Source organism: Culex quinquefasciatus, chromosome 3 (assembly GCF_015732765.1).
Source record: "Culex quinquefasciatus strain JHB chromosome 3, VPISU_Cqui_1.0_pri_paternal, whole genome shotgun sequence".
NCBI classification, from domain to species: domain Eukaryota; kingdom Metazoa; phylum Arthropoda; class Insecta; order Diptera; family Culicidae; genus Culex; species Culex quinquefasciatus.
The window spans coordinates 192,129,978-192,145,461 of NC_051863.1; the positions used below are offsets into that span (position 1 = coordinate 192,129,978).

At 36.5% G+C, this 15,484-nt stretch overlaps 1 protein-coding gene across 2 annotated transcripts in view; it reads left to right on the forward strand.

Moving 5' to 3' along the window:
• LOC6031035 overlaps positions 1–15,484 on the forward strand; it is a 260,819-nt gene that overhangs the window by 182,188 nt on the left and 63,147 nt on the right. For both annotated transcript variants that reach the window (XM_038261456.1, XM_001841835.2), the window contains exon 8: positions 8,395–8,480. In XM_038261456.1, coding sequence (XP_038117384.1) covers positions 8,395–8,480 — 86 coding nt within the window. The remainder of the gene's footprint in view (positions 1–8,394; positions 8,481–15,484) is intronic.

Genomic DNA, 15,484 nt, shown 5'->3' on the forward strand with positions numbered 1-15,484 from the left:
CCATTTTGGCCGCCATCTTGTAAATCACAATTGTAAATCACTTCCGAGTAGTTAAGAAGTCATATTTCAGCTCAACAATATAAAATTAAGATTCAATTATCCGTAGTGAAATTTTGTTATGGCCTTCGGATAATCGAGTCCGGACTGCATTGAAAAAAAATATATTTATTTTGGAATGAATTTTGTGTAGGGTATTTTAACCATTAGTGGACCCCCTAGTAGAGCCGAAGCACATTTTTCAGAAATTTTTAATATTTTAAGCACTTTTTCATAACCCTTTGTACACAACAATGAAAACTGAAGTCTTTTGAACAATTTTGACTATTTGTTTCATCAGTTTATTTGTTTTAGAGCAGAAAAATAGCCATTTGAAAAAAAAGGTTTTTATTCCTGTTATGGACCCCCTTTTCCTATAGTGGACCCGGGTCCATAATCCGATTGTGGACCCGGGTCCACTATAGGCAAACTGTTATTTTTATACCAAATTTAACCGATATTTGATGTTTTGATGCATGGTGTAGGTTTAATGATAGATATAATGAATAAAAGATGGATTTTGCTCACTTTTCATCATAAACAATTATGTTTTGTTAGCAAAATTGGCTTTAAACAACAACAAAAATCTAAAAGACATTTTAACACATTTATTTCCGAAAAAGATCAGAGAAAACGTTTCAAAAATCACTGTAAACATAAAAATAATAAAAAAAAGTAATTTTGATGCACATTTTTTCATATTAATTACATAAATGGTTGACCGAAACTAAACAATAGATTTGTTTACAGTTGCGGATAAAATCACGTATGTTTATTTAAAAAAATGTTTTGTTCTTGATTTATTATTATAAAATATCATTTCAAACTGCAATTATGATGCTTCAGTTAAGTACAATTAGTTATTATTAATAATATTTTTTACGGCTTCAGCATTTTTGGTACTTTTAACATGAAACAGCTATTTTTATATTCATAATTGAAAAAAATATGCGTTTAGGTTGATAACAACAAGCATTTATTGTATGTTTAAGAGAAACTTTTGCTTATATACACAGTTTTCTTCATTTTTGAAGGTTTAATTAACAGGGGACCACTTTTGAAAAAGTTTGGATTTTCGTTGTCCTATATTGGACCCCCTAATTTTTGCTCGAAAATGAGCAGTTCTTCGCTTTATTTTAGTAAAGTTCCTTGAAATTACATTATTTCGACTTGCTGAAGTTAAATAATCAGTCAAAAAATTATTGGATAGTTAATTCAAATGCAGTTTTGTTGTGAAAATGCTAGTGGCCATGGCTGATTTCAGATGTCGAACTCAAAACACTTATTTTGGTAAAAAGGAAAATTCAGTATCAGTCAACATTGATTTATAAGATGCTGAACATGCCAAATAAAAGATTTGTAGGCAACAACACGCTTGAAATTGCGATTTTATTGAATTTTTAATCAAAAACCTTTCAGAGGGTCCACTATAGGAAAGGGGTCCACTAATGGATAACGTACCCTTTTTTTGAACAAAAATAATAAGTTTTAGCTTTTTTTAAATTATTTGTTTGCTTTTACTTTTTTTTGCAATAGGCTCTTTATTAAAAAAGAAAAAAAATAATTTTTACCGAATTTTCAAAAAAATAAAGGGGTCGTATCGCCCATCCCTCACGAGGGGTCGCGACAACTTTTTATAATTTCGTGTGAGTTGACAGAGTATGAACCCATACAATATTGGATGGACAAAACATTCAAAACGGAACCAAGATACTTCTCTGTACTTTACCCATCTGTCAGAATTTAGGCCTTTGATGAGCAATCTAAAATTTGAACCGCAACTGAATTGGATGTAAAGTGAAGAAATTTTATTCATGGAAACTTGAGACAATAATGAAAATATCATGAATAAATCTGAAGAGAGGGAACGATTGGAGTCATTTGGAGGGGAAAGTATTTTAAAATTTATGGAATATTATCTTCTGACTTCTAAAAAGTGAAACGTTTACAGGGTCTGAAATTTGGAAATGATGATTGTGATTAATCATTTTCCAAATCATTTCACCTGTCAAAAAGGGTTTGGAGTTTCCTTTTATTCATAAGTTTTCCGAATATGCGACGTTCACCTCAAACCTCCCCAGAGATTATATTCATACCAACATTCCAAGTCGTGCCACGATTATAATCTCAAAAGTGCTGATTTCTGTCGTCAAATTTTCTACCATGTTGGCAGAAGTGAATGGCATATGGCAGCTACCTAACTCAAAACTCAAATTCACACATATGCAAGACAAATCCTTTCCCACCACCCAAAACTTACCCCCAAATGCATGCAAACTTAATTGAAAAGTGTCATCGCATAAACTGCACCCATTTGCACCGACAAATAGAAAGACTCCGAAAGTGTATAAACACTGGGCATAACCACACCAGTTCATCCACATGTGTGTGTGCGTGCATGCTTTTGCATGGGCGAAAAGTTGTCCTTCCGAATCCTGCAAACAGCTCAAACCCCCCAACCGATTGTTGTCCTGCCACTGGGAATCGCTTTCTCGTCACATCCGTTTTCCGTTCAGTCATTAATTTTCGGAAAGCACAAACATTTGCATTTCGGTGAAAAAACCCGTTCGTTTTCCGTTTTTTCGAACCAGGAACCCTCCGTCAGATATTTTGGAGTGGGCTGCTGTGGACGACTGGTCCAGGAGATAACCTGGGGACAACATTTTAATTTGATATTCTTCGGTGCGGTCCAAGTCTGTCCTAAACAAACAGTCCAACGCCTGGAAGTATGCTATCGGAAAGTGATTCTGGGGCCCCCTTTTCTTTCCTGGACATGGCAAACGGAAAAGTTGTGGCACCACCAGAAACCAATTTTTCTAATGCATCCAAGAATTATGTCCCTCGCCTGATGGAAGATCACGTTTTGCGTTCGAAGAAGGAGGGGGAGAGCGAGGGAGAGAGAGCTTTATACCTTTTTGCTACATTGCTAAATGGAACAAGTAACGAGGAAAGGTGGTGATGGTGCTGCTGGCTTGGGCATAATTCATATCCAAATTTACATTCTTGCGCACATACGACACGTACTTGGGGTTGGGTGGACCTGGAAGAAAAAACATGAATCGTCCTGTGGCAGTGCCCTGCATGAGCAAACAGCAAAGCTTTTCAATTTGGCACACACTTTTTTTTGTAAAATTATTAGGAGACAATGCCTTTTTTTGTTGAAGTTGTGGTTTTTTCAAAGCAATAATCGAAAACTATCACAATTTTAGGGAAACTATTTTAATGTTTAATGTGGGTATCAAACATTGCAATATTTTGTAGAGTTTTTTTTTTATTAAATCAGTGTTTTGAATTAAAAAAAAAAATCAAACTGTCGCAAAATACCGTTTTTTTATTCTAAAATAGAAACATTGTTTTCAACAAGGGTAACGAACTACGAACTTAAATTTATTTTATTTCCAATATGAGTACTAAAAGACGCAGATTTTTGTTTTTAAACGTTCACTAAACTTGATTTTTTGAAGTCACAAATAAGCGTATTTGTTCGAACACTCAATTTATGGGTATTAGAGTGCCCAGAATATTGAACTTTTTTTCTAAACCTCGCTCCTTTCGCTGAGTATTGTACTTTGAGCTATGTCAGGACTCTGGGCCAAATATGAGCAAAATCGGTCAAGATTTACCCATTGATACTCAAAAGTGAAGTTTGTATGGGAAAAATTGAAAAAAAAATGTATGGAAAACCAATTTTCTTACGGTTTGGTCTGCACGGTGCTCTACTTCCATTGAAATATTTTCAAAAGTGAGATTCTCATTGGAAATGTAATATTCTACAACTTTGTAGAACATACCAATGATGTAAAACTCGATCCTGAAAAGTTATTAACGATAATCGAGAATGATTCTCCAGCTTTAGGCTCGGATATCAATGGGTTAATCTTAAACAATTTCACTCAAAATTTGCACAGATGCTTGAAATAACCCAAAAACCGTTTTCCTGCTTGCGGAGCAGGGGGTCATTTTTTTGGGTACCCTTATGGGTGCGCATCTTGGTATGCATATTCAACGATGACAAATTTTGTTAAGGTTTGCAAAAGATTAATGTTTATACTGCCAATTATAAAAATATCTATTTTAATACTGATTTTTTCATTATTTTAAGGTAATTTTTCAAAATAATGTTACCTTCCTTGAAAAACGCCCAAGATTTCGTCCTATTGTAAAGTAAACTTAAAATTTGGAAAAGGTTATAGGGACCATCCATAAACCATGTGGACACTTAGGGGGGGTTGGGGGTATGGCGATTGTCCACGATCCATACAAAAAAGATTTAACATTTGGTAACAGATTCCCAAAAAAGTGTCCACGTGGTTTATGGATGGTCCCAGAACAGGAATGAATATTTAAGTAGATTAGAATTTGAGCATAAAATCATTAAATTCTCACGAAACTGAAATTCTCATATTTTGCGATATGAAAATACTACAATTTCCGAATTCCCACAAAAAACATTTATGAAAATTTTGGATATTTTTTTATTCTCACAATTATTTTTTTATTGCTCATGCATATTTTTTTTAACTTATCATAATTTGCGAAATTTTGCTATGATTTTTACTAGATTACCAAAACAAAAATCCAAAATTTAAACTGAGAAAATATACTAAGTTTTTTAAACAAACTATTTTATTTAATTTGCAATTTGGGATGCAATTTATATTATATTGCTAACAATACTCAAATTTTCAAGACGATATATTTTTTGAAAATGCTTAAATTTTTAATTCTTTTTAATAACTAGGTGTATAAAAAGTCACATATATTTTTTGTTAATTTAAGGGGCTACATACTTGTAGAAAATCACAAAATTTCATGTTACAGAAAATTTATTGAATCCACTAAAAAGATGATTTTCAATCAGTCCTGAAAGTTTCATGAAGAAATTACATGATCAAACTTAGTTAGAGACAATTTTAAGCTCAACATTGCCATGCGCAAAGCAGACTTTCAAACTTTCTGAGCGTTTTTCTTGAAACACCGAGTTCATTGCGGGTGCCACGATATCTCGAGATGGGATGGACCAAATTGGATAAAATTTGGGGTGAAGACTCTCAAGACATATCCCGTATGCATGACAAAGCCCAATTTTGAAATTTTACTTTTAAAAAAATACAAAAATCAAAAACTAACGACTTTTTAAATGAAAAACACAATTTTTTTTTTCAAATAAGTTTTTTGAAAATCGGCCTTCGTCATGCACACAGAACCGGTTTAACGAGTCTTCTCTAAAATTTTGAGCCGATTTGGTTAAAGCATTGTTGAGAGATCGTGGCACCCATTTTTTGAAACTGCTAAATTCAAATAGCTACATCTTGGCAATGATACAACCAATTGTTTTAAAATTTGTTTTGATAATAGATGAAAAGTTATATTTAAATGCTCTGCCAATAGATTTTTTTGTAAAAAAAAGTGTTTGCTCACACCAACCTCTGACTTTTTTGTCGATTTACATGTATGTAACCCCTTGAACAGTTTAGTATAGAATTATTTTATTTAGACGAACTAGCCTATTTCTTTTTTAAAAAGCCTAAAATTTCATAATTACTATGGGGGTATTCAACGATGACTAATTTAGTAAAGATTTTTAAATGATTATAGTTTTTAGTCCCAAATATTCAAATATTCACAAATATCGTTATAAAAACTAAAATTTTCATAATTTGGAAACGGTTACACAGTAAAAAAATAAAATCATGGTGATATTTTATCTGGGAAAGTGTACATCTTTTCTGTCCGAAAAATTGTGTTATTTTACCTCAGAAAATATGTAATTTTTCCAATTTTCTGGAGTAATGCCACTTTTTCAAATAGGTAATATTGAATCTTCCACAATTCAATAAAAATGACTTCCAAATTTATAAAAAAAATACTGTTCATCAATACCACAAAATATGCAAAATTTCTCTAAATTCGAATTTGTCAGCATTGCATTTTCAAATTGTCACAAAATACATTTCTTCTTTCCTAAATCTAATTAATTCGAAAAATTAATACAAGAATTTGCGTACCCATACAACATATTATGAAAAATTGAGTATGTTTAAAATGTGATATATTGTAAACGTTTTACTTGTTTTTAGCTAAGTAAATTCAAAACAAAATGGTAATCGTAAAAGCAAGTAAAAATAATGAGATGTCAATTAAATTAGTCCCTTTTAAGCCATAACAAATCGATATGAAATGAACTCATGTCAAATTTGATCAAGAAATGGGCATTCGAGGTTCAAAAAACATTTAAAATCTTCAAGTTGCTCGCATTTTCGTAAAACTGGTGTAAATTCATATTTAATGCTGTAGGTCTTTTAAGCACTTCAAAAAGTGACATAACAATTCTGGAATGGCTCTACTTTACCATGTTTTTGAAAATTATTGTAAAATTATGGTTGTAGATTTTTGCCAATGAAGTTTTGCCTTCCTCACCTCAATGAGGAAAGGCTATAAAATCACTCGAAAAATGAACTTCTTTATTCGATCTCGTAGACCTACATTCACGTATACTTATCGACTCAGAATCAAATTCTGAACAAATGTCTGTGCGTGTGTATGTCTGTAAGTCCGTGACCGGAAAATATGCACACGATTATCTCCTGGCTGGCTGAACCGATTTGGACCGTTTTGGTCTCATTCGATCCATCTTGGGGTCTCACAAGACCCTGGTTAATATTAAGAAGTTTAGAAAAGTACTTCAAAAGTTATGCTAAAAGAACGATTTTAGCTAAACTTTGAAAGATTGTTAAAGGGTGGTTTTTGTAAGAAATGCTATATACGGTTAGAAAGGTATTCGAAAGACCTATCCAACGCGTTCAAAAGATTGAAGATCTGACAACTCCATCAAAAGTTATGATCACTTAAGTGTTATTTATACACTTTTTTGAGGTCGGTTCTCAAATATTTTGATGAAAAAGTTGTCCGGATCTATCATGCGACCCATCGTTGGATAGGTAATCAAAAGACCTTTCCAACAAGCTGAAAAGATTGAAGATCTGACAACCCTATCAAAAGTTATAAGTATTTTAGTGTTTTTAATGCACTTATTTTGAGGCCGGATCTCAGATATTTTGACTAAAAGTAAGTGTTGTTTATACACTTTTTTGAGGCTGTGTAGTATATTCACTTTATGAATGCGAGGAAGGCACCAACCATCTAGAGGTGGATTAAGTAACGTTTTTTTGTCATAATTAGTCGATGTTTCTGTAACAAAATTAAACTCTGTAGTTGTTTGAGACAGCATGTTTGGTCTCAATTTTATGCAATTGCATTTTCCAAAATCAATAGTATCATTCTTGAGACATTCACATTTTAAACAATATTAATATTGGGAATGCCATAAACTAATAAATGAATCATGCCTTGAAAAGAGCAGAACTCATGAAAATTATGTAATGGAGAGAAAGGTTCAGTGAGAAAACATCAAAATAGTAATTGCACAACAAAATTTTAAGATTTTGGCCAATCACCTACACTCACCATGCCAAATGACTGAGCTCTCATTGAGTGATGTTCCAACTCGAACCCCTTTTCCCCTCCACCCCACTTTCTATTACCACCCAACCCTATCCCCCAACCATCCCTGGCAGCATCTGCCGTACCATAAATTCTCATTTCAGGCATCATGAATATGCATTTTTCCGGGGCGACGAATGGCACCCGGTCTGACGGGGAAGGTTCATTTCGGGGTTCATCAGGACAAGGAATTTTGCCTGATGGCGTGCTGGGCTGGCGCGCGCAAAAAGGCCTCGTGTGTCAGTAACCCTTCGCCGTTTTTTGGAAAATGGAAAGGTGAAGCGATTTCCCAATTGAAACGCAGGCAGGCCGTTTTCAGGGGGCTCGTCTAAACACAGGCAGAGTAGACACAATTGCTGGTTGAGTGGGGGTGTGGGGAAATTTGAAAACTTGTTCGGCTTTTTTTTTTGTGACTTGAGTTTGCTTTTCATCTGTCTGGTTGTTTTGTCGGGATGAGTCAGATTGAATCCTCGATCGAATTTTGGAATTCTTCGTAGAGTATTGATCAAAAATAAAATGCCTTTTTATAATTACATTCAAAGTTCATCAGCTGATTTTTCAAAAATTATATGCCGAATTAATCTGTTTAAATTTCTTCAAATATAAATAAATAAAAAAAACCATTCCATTCGTTCAATATCTCAATATCTGTCTCACCCCCATCACCCTAAAGGTAGACACATATGGTTCCATGTCAGGGCGGTTCTTCCGGCAAATGTACATTTCACTCGAATATGGATGATAGTAATTTCCTTGCGCTTGTACCTCTTCCTACGATTCTAGGATGATTTTTTTCCGCCTTCTATCAACCTTTCATGTTCTAATCGAAACCCTTTCTCTCTCTCTTCCTGCCAGGTATTCCATGCACCGATGCAGGCTGGGACGCCGTTCGAGTTCCGGATCCGGTACAAATTCATAAGTCAATCAGACGCCATTGTCAGGTAAAATTATTCAGCAGAAAATGCAAAACTGCCTTCTGCCTTCTGCTTCGACGACGACGATCGTCATCCTTTCCCGAGCCTTATCCAATCACGTTTCCCGTATGAATGAGTGTGCTTGTGTGTGTATCGATTGATTGTATGTGTGTACTAAGTCGCACAGGCTTCGATAGCAAGTGTGAAAATGTGTCGAATATTGGCGATGTCAGGCTTTGGCATTTTGGCAATCGAAATAGATCAATAAATGATTTTCTTCAGTCTGGTATTGTGATATATGTTTTTTTTTAATTTTTCAAATTTTTGAATTCCACTATCATTAGTCAAGCGGTGCCCGGTGTCGTGATCGGGGACTTTCTTTTATAATAAAAACACCGATATTTTGCAATTAACAAACAACACGTCTTATTCCACACAAATTAACCACAAAACTGATTTGACAATCTTCATTCTCTCTTTCGCCGGCCGCGCGCATCTCGTTGTTTTCTCGCTCGTTGTTCTCTCTCGCAGCTCGCTAGTGCGCTCTCGCACTCAATCCGCAATCTGTCTGCTAGCATGGCAATATTGATGAAGGTGCGCACTTTTTGTTGCGCTCTTAAATCTTATTTATGAATTATATCAATCTTATAATAAATACTCATTTAATAATTTATTACATATTCAATCCTGCAACCCATAATCCCTACACCCGGTACCATTAATTACTTGCTAATCTGTCTGTCTGGGTTCAGAATTTGAAGTTTCGGACTTGACGTTCAGTAGAAATTTGTTAGGCCTATGCAAATATTTTTCAAAGTTTTAGTAACACGGCTCTGGCTGGTTTCGAAAGGGGGGCATCAAAATAAGAAAAAATAAATAACAAGCCATAGTCCCAACATTTAAATGCCAAAAGTGTTTTAAAATGCACTTTACACCAGTTTTGTTGTTTTGTAAAGTAAAAAAGTAAGATTTAACGAAAACAGAAATTCTAGCAAAAATTATTTTATAGCGAAACTAAACATCGAAAAAAAATCAGAAATTCTAAAGATTTTTAAATCAACCTAAATATGCTAGAAATCATTCTAAACGCTGAGGAATGTTTTATTTTTATGTTTTAAATTAAATTGATAAGAGCTGATTCCACTTAAGTTTTCATTAATATTTTGAAGTTTTTTAGGGTTGAAAAAAATATTTTTATTTAAATAAAATGTGTACGAGCCTTATTGAAACCGCTAAAATTCTACTCTGTGAATCAACATAAACTAGACGCCATTGCCATTTGAAAAAGGGAAACTGCTTTTTAAAACCTTTTTACATTTTGGTCTACCCAGTTGTATTCCACGAGAAATTATTCCTGTTTTCAGGATATGATCAGTTTTGGAAAAAATGAACCTGACCACAGGAGATATATCGGGTTTTCTGGAGGTAGTTTTGAGGTGCTTTTCTGCTATTTAAAGTGCTTGAAAACATAAAAATTTTGGGCTTTGCTTCACTTTCGTCAATTTCAAATCAATAATAGATTTAAGAAAGCTTCAAAAATAATTGACTTTATATGTTTTATTTTAAAAATTGTATCAAGCAATGTTACAGCAATTTAATATTTTTGTTTTCAATTTACTTTGGAATTTGTACGATGGTTTACATTTTTTGAAATAGTTTAAAAAAATTGTAAAACCTCCTACACTCCTGAAAAATTACATTTAACTGTAAAACATTAAAAAAAACGATTTTCTAAGGAAAATAAACAAAATACTCAATCTCATCGCAATTTAAGCTAAGTATATTACCAATTTGATTTCAAATATGTATCCCCCTCCCCCCCTTAAAAATTTATCCAACAAATAAGGGAGCATCTGAACGCAATTGGAATTTGCTTGAAACAACTTTTTAAATCGGTTGTAAACTATTCAGAATACACTGTAATACAACGCTGATTTATGCATGTTGAATCAAATAAAGACTTTAAATATATTTTTAAAATTTTGAACTTTGGGACCACAGATCGTTAAAAGACATAACAAAATATTTTGTTAAATTCATGATATTTTTTATTACCATTAATGTTAATGTGATGATGTGATTTAATTTCCTTTGCATATTTGTCATTTTTTATCGGGCAAAATGCAAAAGATAATAAAATATTTAAAAAATTACTTAATTATTACATAAACTTTGAACCATTTATAGTAAGAAAAAACATCTTAGGTTGTGGCATATTTGTTCAAATGGTCTGGTGGTTTCAATTAATTAATTTATATTGTCAAAGTTCAAACAGTTAGTGGCAGACTACGCAAACTAATATAGATTTGAAGTCACATTTTCCTCCAGCCAAATTTCGGTTTGAATTTATTGGTTAGGTTCTCAGCGTCCGAATATAAATTGCAGATCACCTAAATTAATTAATATTTTGAAACTATCACACGGCCAAAACCAAAGGAGTTGTGAAATTACTGCAATTACGGCTAAATCACTAAAAATCATTTTAACTGCTTGTATACTACTGATTAATTAATTAATTACCAATCAGAAAAGTCGAAATTTCAGAATATTTTTGGCTACTTGCCAGCCTGAGCGATACAGGCAACCCTTTGTAAAGAATATTAATATATTAATAAGTAATAAGCAGTCTTCAACTTTTGGATGTTATTGTTTGATATTTTCCACTTAGCCTATTTTGTATTAATGTTCGAGCAAGAGGTAATTTTCTGTTCATGTAATTTCACGCTCATTTGACCACTTCAAATGACCGCTGATTTACTTTTCAACGTACCCCAGTGTTAGTTCAGAACCCGTTGAGATCATGTCTGCTCTCAGAGCAGTGTTTTCGTTGCTGATCCTCAAAGCTGTGTTCGTATCGTCAGCCGACAAGGAATGCGGGCACATTTGTCCTCGCTTAGAACATTTGGAGTGTCTGTAAGATTCCTAAGCTACTGCTGAGTTGACTTGATCTTGATGGTGTAATTTTTTCCAAGAATTGACGGACCCGTAACTAATTTGGAGAAACTGTCCGAGCTGTTTCTGGAGAGTCAACGCAAAACGACGCACAATGAGCACAGCATACTTGAAGGGATTGAGCAGCTGAAGAGAGTGAGTTCAAGTCCGGTATCCGATGGTGGACTGGTTCGAAACCTGACCAAGCTGCTGGAAGTGACCAAGTACGTTTGAAATCCCCAATTCCTCAGTCGAGCATTCACAATGATCTTAATTCTAGTCAACTGTTGCTTCAGCAAGCAAACACGACCTCACCGTCGTCACTCACAACGCCTCTCGAGACGATCCACACCTGCCGTAAAACGTATCACTCCGGTCAATATCTGCTTCAGCTGCGGGACAAATCGGCCCCGATCCCGGTGGTTTGCCTGCACAAGCACCAACTAACGGGCGATGGCTGGCTGGTGATTCAGCAGCGTGTCGACGGGTCGGAGAACTTTTTCCGCAACTGGGTCGACTATCGGGACGGGTTTGGCAACTTGAGCCGCGAGTTTTGGCTCGGGTTGGAGAACATTTACCACATTACGAACGCGGCTCCCCATGAGCTGCTGGTGGAGATGGTTGGGTTCGATAATACGTTCCACTATGCGCGGTACTCGTCATTTGAGATTGGTACCGAGGAGGAGAAGTACGTGCTGAACAAGTTGGGTGGATATTCTGGAACGGCTGGGGATAGTTTGAGGGCGCATCTGGGGATGCGGTTCAGTACGTACGACAACGATAATGATCAGGCGCAGTCGACGGATTGTGCCGTGACGTATATTGGGGCTTGGTGGTACGATCAGTGCTTTGCAGAGTGAGTAGATCATGGTGGTTGAGGGGCAGAATTGACGATGTTCTTTTTTAATTTTAGTGGAGCCAATTTGAATGGAAAGTACGAGAACAACGGCAAGTACCAGTCAATTATTTGGCTTGGAATGGGAAGACCGATGAAGAGCTTGAAGTACGTTAGAATGCTGCTGAGGGAAACGATTTAGGACATATTCATTGAAATAAAATCATTTAGAAATATTTATAGAACTTTATTCTTAATTGTTTATAAAAGTCATTTACAGAATTACTCCTTCTAGTCAACTCTTCGCAGCATCATCCTCGTAAAACCCAAACTTTTCAGATGACCATAACTCCACCAAATGATTGAATAGTGGTTGTTAGTTTTAGCGTAGGGTCCGTTCAAATTTGCTCCACTGAAATTAGAAATAAACCTTGACTAATTCTTCCATGCAGTTCAAATTACAAACTTACTACACATAGCAGTGATCGTACCACCAGGCTCCCTTATACCTAGCGGCACAGTTCTCCCAACCACTTCGTTCATTGTCGTTGTCATAGGTGGAAAACCGTTTACCCAAATTTGGAGTCAAACTGTCCCCAATCGTTCCGCTGTAGCTCCCCAACTCCTGCAGTATAAACCTCTGGCTTTCATCGCCCACAACAAACCGCGAATATCTCGCCCACCCAAAGCTATCCTGCCCAAAGTTTCCGATCTCAACCAGCAGCTCATGCCTTGCTGAGGTCGTAATCTGGTGGATGTGCTCCAAGCCCAGCCAAAACTCCCTGTTCAGATCTCCGAACCCTTCGCGATACTCGACCCAGTTGCGGTAGAAGTTCTCCGAGCCGTCCAATCGCTGCTGGATCACCAGCCAATTATCTCCGCTTAGCTGGTGGTGCAGCACGCAGAGAACTGGGAAGGGCGTTGAGCTCGTAGTTATTTGCAGCAGATATTGATCCTGGCGATCGATTTGCTGACAAGAATTGATGATTTTTTCTGGTTGTTGGATGACTTTGGTGGTGTTCTTGGAACAAATTTCTTTCACGTTGATAAACTTCCTGAAATGAGATGCACGACTCAAATTTGATAAATATCAGCTGTGATAAGTGTAACTAACAAGCATTCTTGACTATCGAAACGAGATGCAATGGAAGCTTCATGACCCAAGGAAATACCACGTTTTTCGATTTTGGGACAACTTCCAAGAGCACCTTGAAGTAATTCAGTTAGGCTGAATAGCACTAGTACAAAAAATAGCTTTGAATACGACATTCTTTGCCAGGTAAATGTTCTGTTATGAGCGTTGAAACAACTTGTTTGCATCAGCGGTTGCGACTGTTTTGAACACGCCGTGAGCGATCTAATTGTTTCTAATTGGCAGAACTAAACAGCTAATTGGTATAACTTTGCCTATTTAGTGCAGAATTATGAAACCACTACCTCAAGTGGTTTACAATTATAGTTTATTCGTCTCCAACATGTCACGTCCAAGTTGTCTTTTAGTCTTATCAATACTAACCTCCTTCAAGTTTATTCAAGCCGTCCCAGGAAGTTGTCCTCAGACCGCAAAACGTAGTGTTACCTTCGGTCACCACGCTGCTATTAAATCGCGCTTCGATGGTTTGGAATGCTCGTCAGTTTCATGTTCCGAGCAATACCTTGGAAAGACTTCAACTGTCCCCTCGTTACAGAAAACATCTCAATTTAGAAGAAATCTGCCTAAAGAACAACACCGGTTCAGTTCGCAACGTCACAATTCGCACTCTTCAGGGAAGGATCGTCGACTCTTGCCAGCACGTCGATCGACACGATCAGTACCTTATGCAGCTGTCCAAGAACTCGACCCCCTTTCCGGTGGTTTGTGTGAAGCACCACGCGATGACCGGGGACGGTTGGTTGGTGATCCAGCAGCGAGTTGATGGTTCGGAAGATTTTTACCGCAGCTGGGTCGACTACAGGGATGGCTTCGGGGATCTGAACCGAGAGTTCTGGCTAGGGCTGGAACGCATTCACGAGATAACGAACGCAGGCCGGCACGAACTGCTCGTCGAGATGGTCACCTTTGATGATCGATACTACTATGCGCGGTATTCTTCGTTTGAGATCGGTAACGAGCAGGAGAAGTACATCCTGAAGAAGTTGGGCAGTTATTCGGGTACGGCGGGGGATGCCTTGAAGGTCCACGTGGGAATGCGGTTCAGCACTTTTGATGGTGACAACGATCGGGCTCAGACAGTATTCTGTTCTGTTAAATATACCGGAGGTTGGTGGTTTGACAACTGTAAGCACGAGTAAGATCAAACGGACTAAGTCACCTTTCGAAAGCTTTTAAAAAATGTTTTTGTTACAGTGGTGCCAATCTCAACGGTAGACGCGTAAGTAAAATCGGTCGGCACCAGTGCATAATTTGGGACACGGTTCCTGAACCAAAAAGAGAAATGCAGTACGCCAGAATGCTGCTGAGGAAAACGTTTTAACGCCGGCTTCATCGAATTTCATCCACAATTTTGATCTATGTAATAAGTTGGACTAAAATAAGATATGGTTTCAAGTAATATTGAAGAAACTTTAGTTGGATCACAAAACTCGACATTTTTGAAGTTTATTTCTGTAAACGCTTCAGTTTCGTCAAGGTACGATAGATTTGGGCTTCCTGAATACGCTACAATTGACAGAATTGAATTTTAGTGAATTCTCCGCCAATAAATAAAATTGTATTTTTTGGGATTATGCAATCATTTCAAACAACCATGCGCACCCTCTTATTTTAGACGTTCACTGACAAAGATTTCAAAAATGTCGAGTTGTGTCATCTGCAAGCAACATAATCTTGCTACGAAGAATTTAGTTACCAATTTCAAAGAAAGTCGGAACTTCCCAGAAGACTTCCTTCTATTCAAGAAGGTGTTCAATTCGTTAAGGTGACTTCACAGCTATGCTGGTAGTGTTTGTTTTCAGCATTCAGCTCTAGTTCTTCGAACGATGCATCCCGTCTTCTTGAAATGTTTTTGAGTCAATAAATTTCCCAAATCAAAGAGATTCACACATACACTTACATGAACTGAGGGAAAGAGCAAGTTCACTTTTTGATGCCTTTCGCAATATCCCAGCATCGTCTGGAGTTGCCCTCCCGGAAGTAAACATTTGACGGACATCAAGGACCAAATATATGAATTCGCCCTGCGTCGTCTCGACTTTCGAAGAGCTTGGACCATGAGCTCAAGAAAGTCCATGTTGGCAAACAAGATGCATTCGGTGAGGACAAACT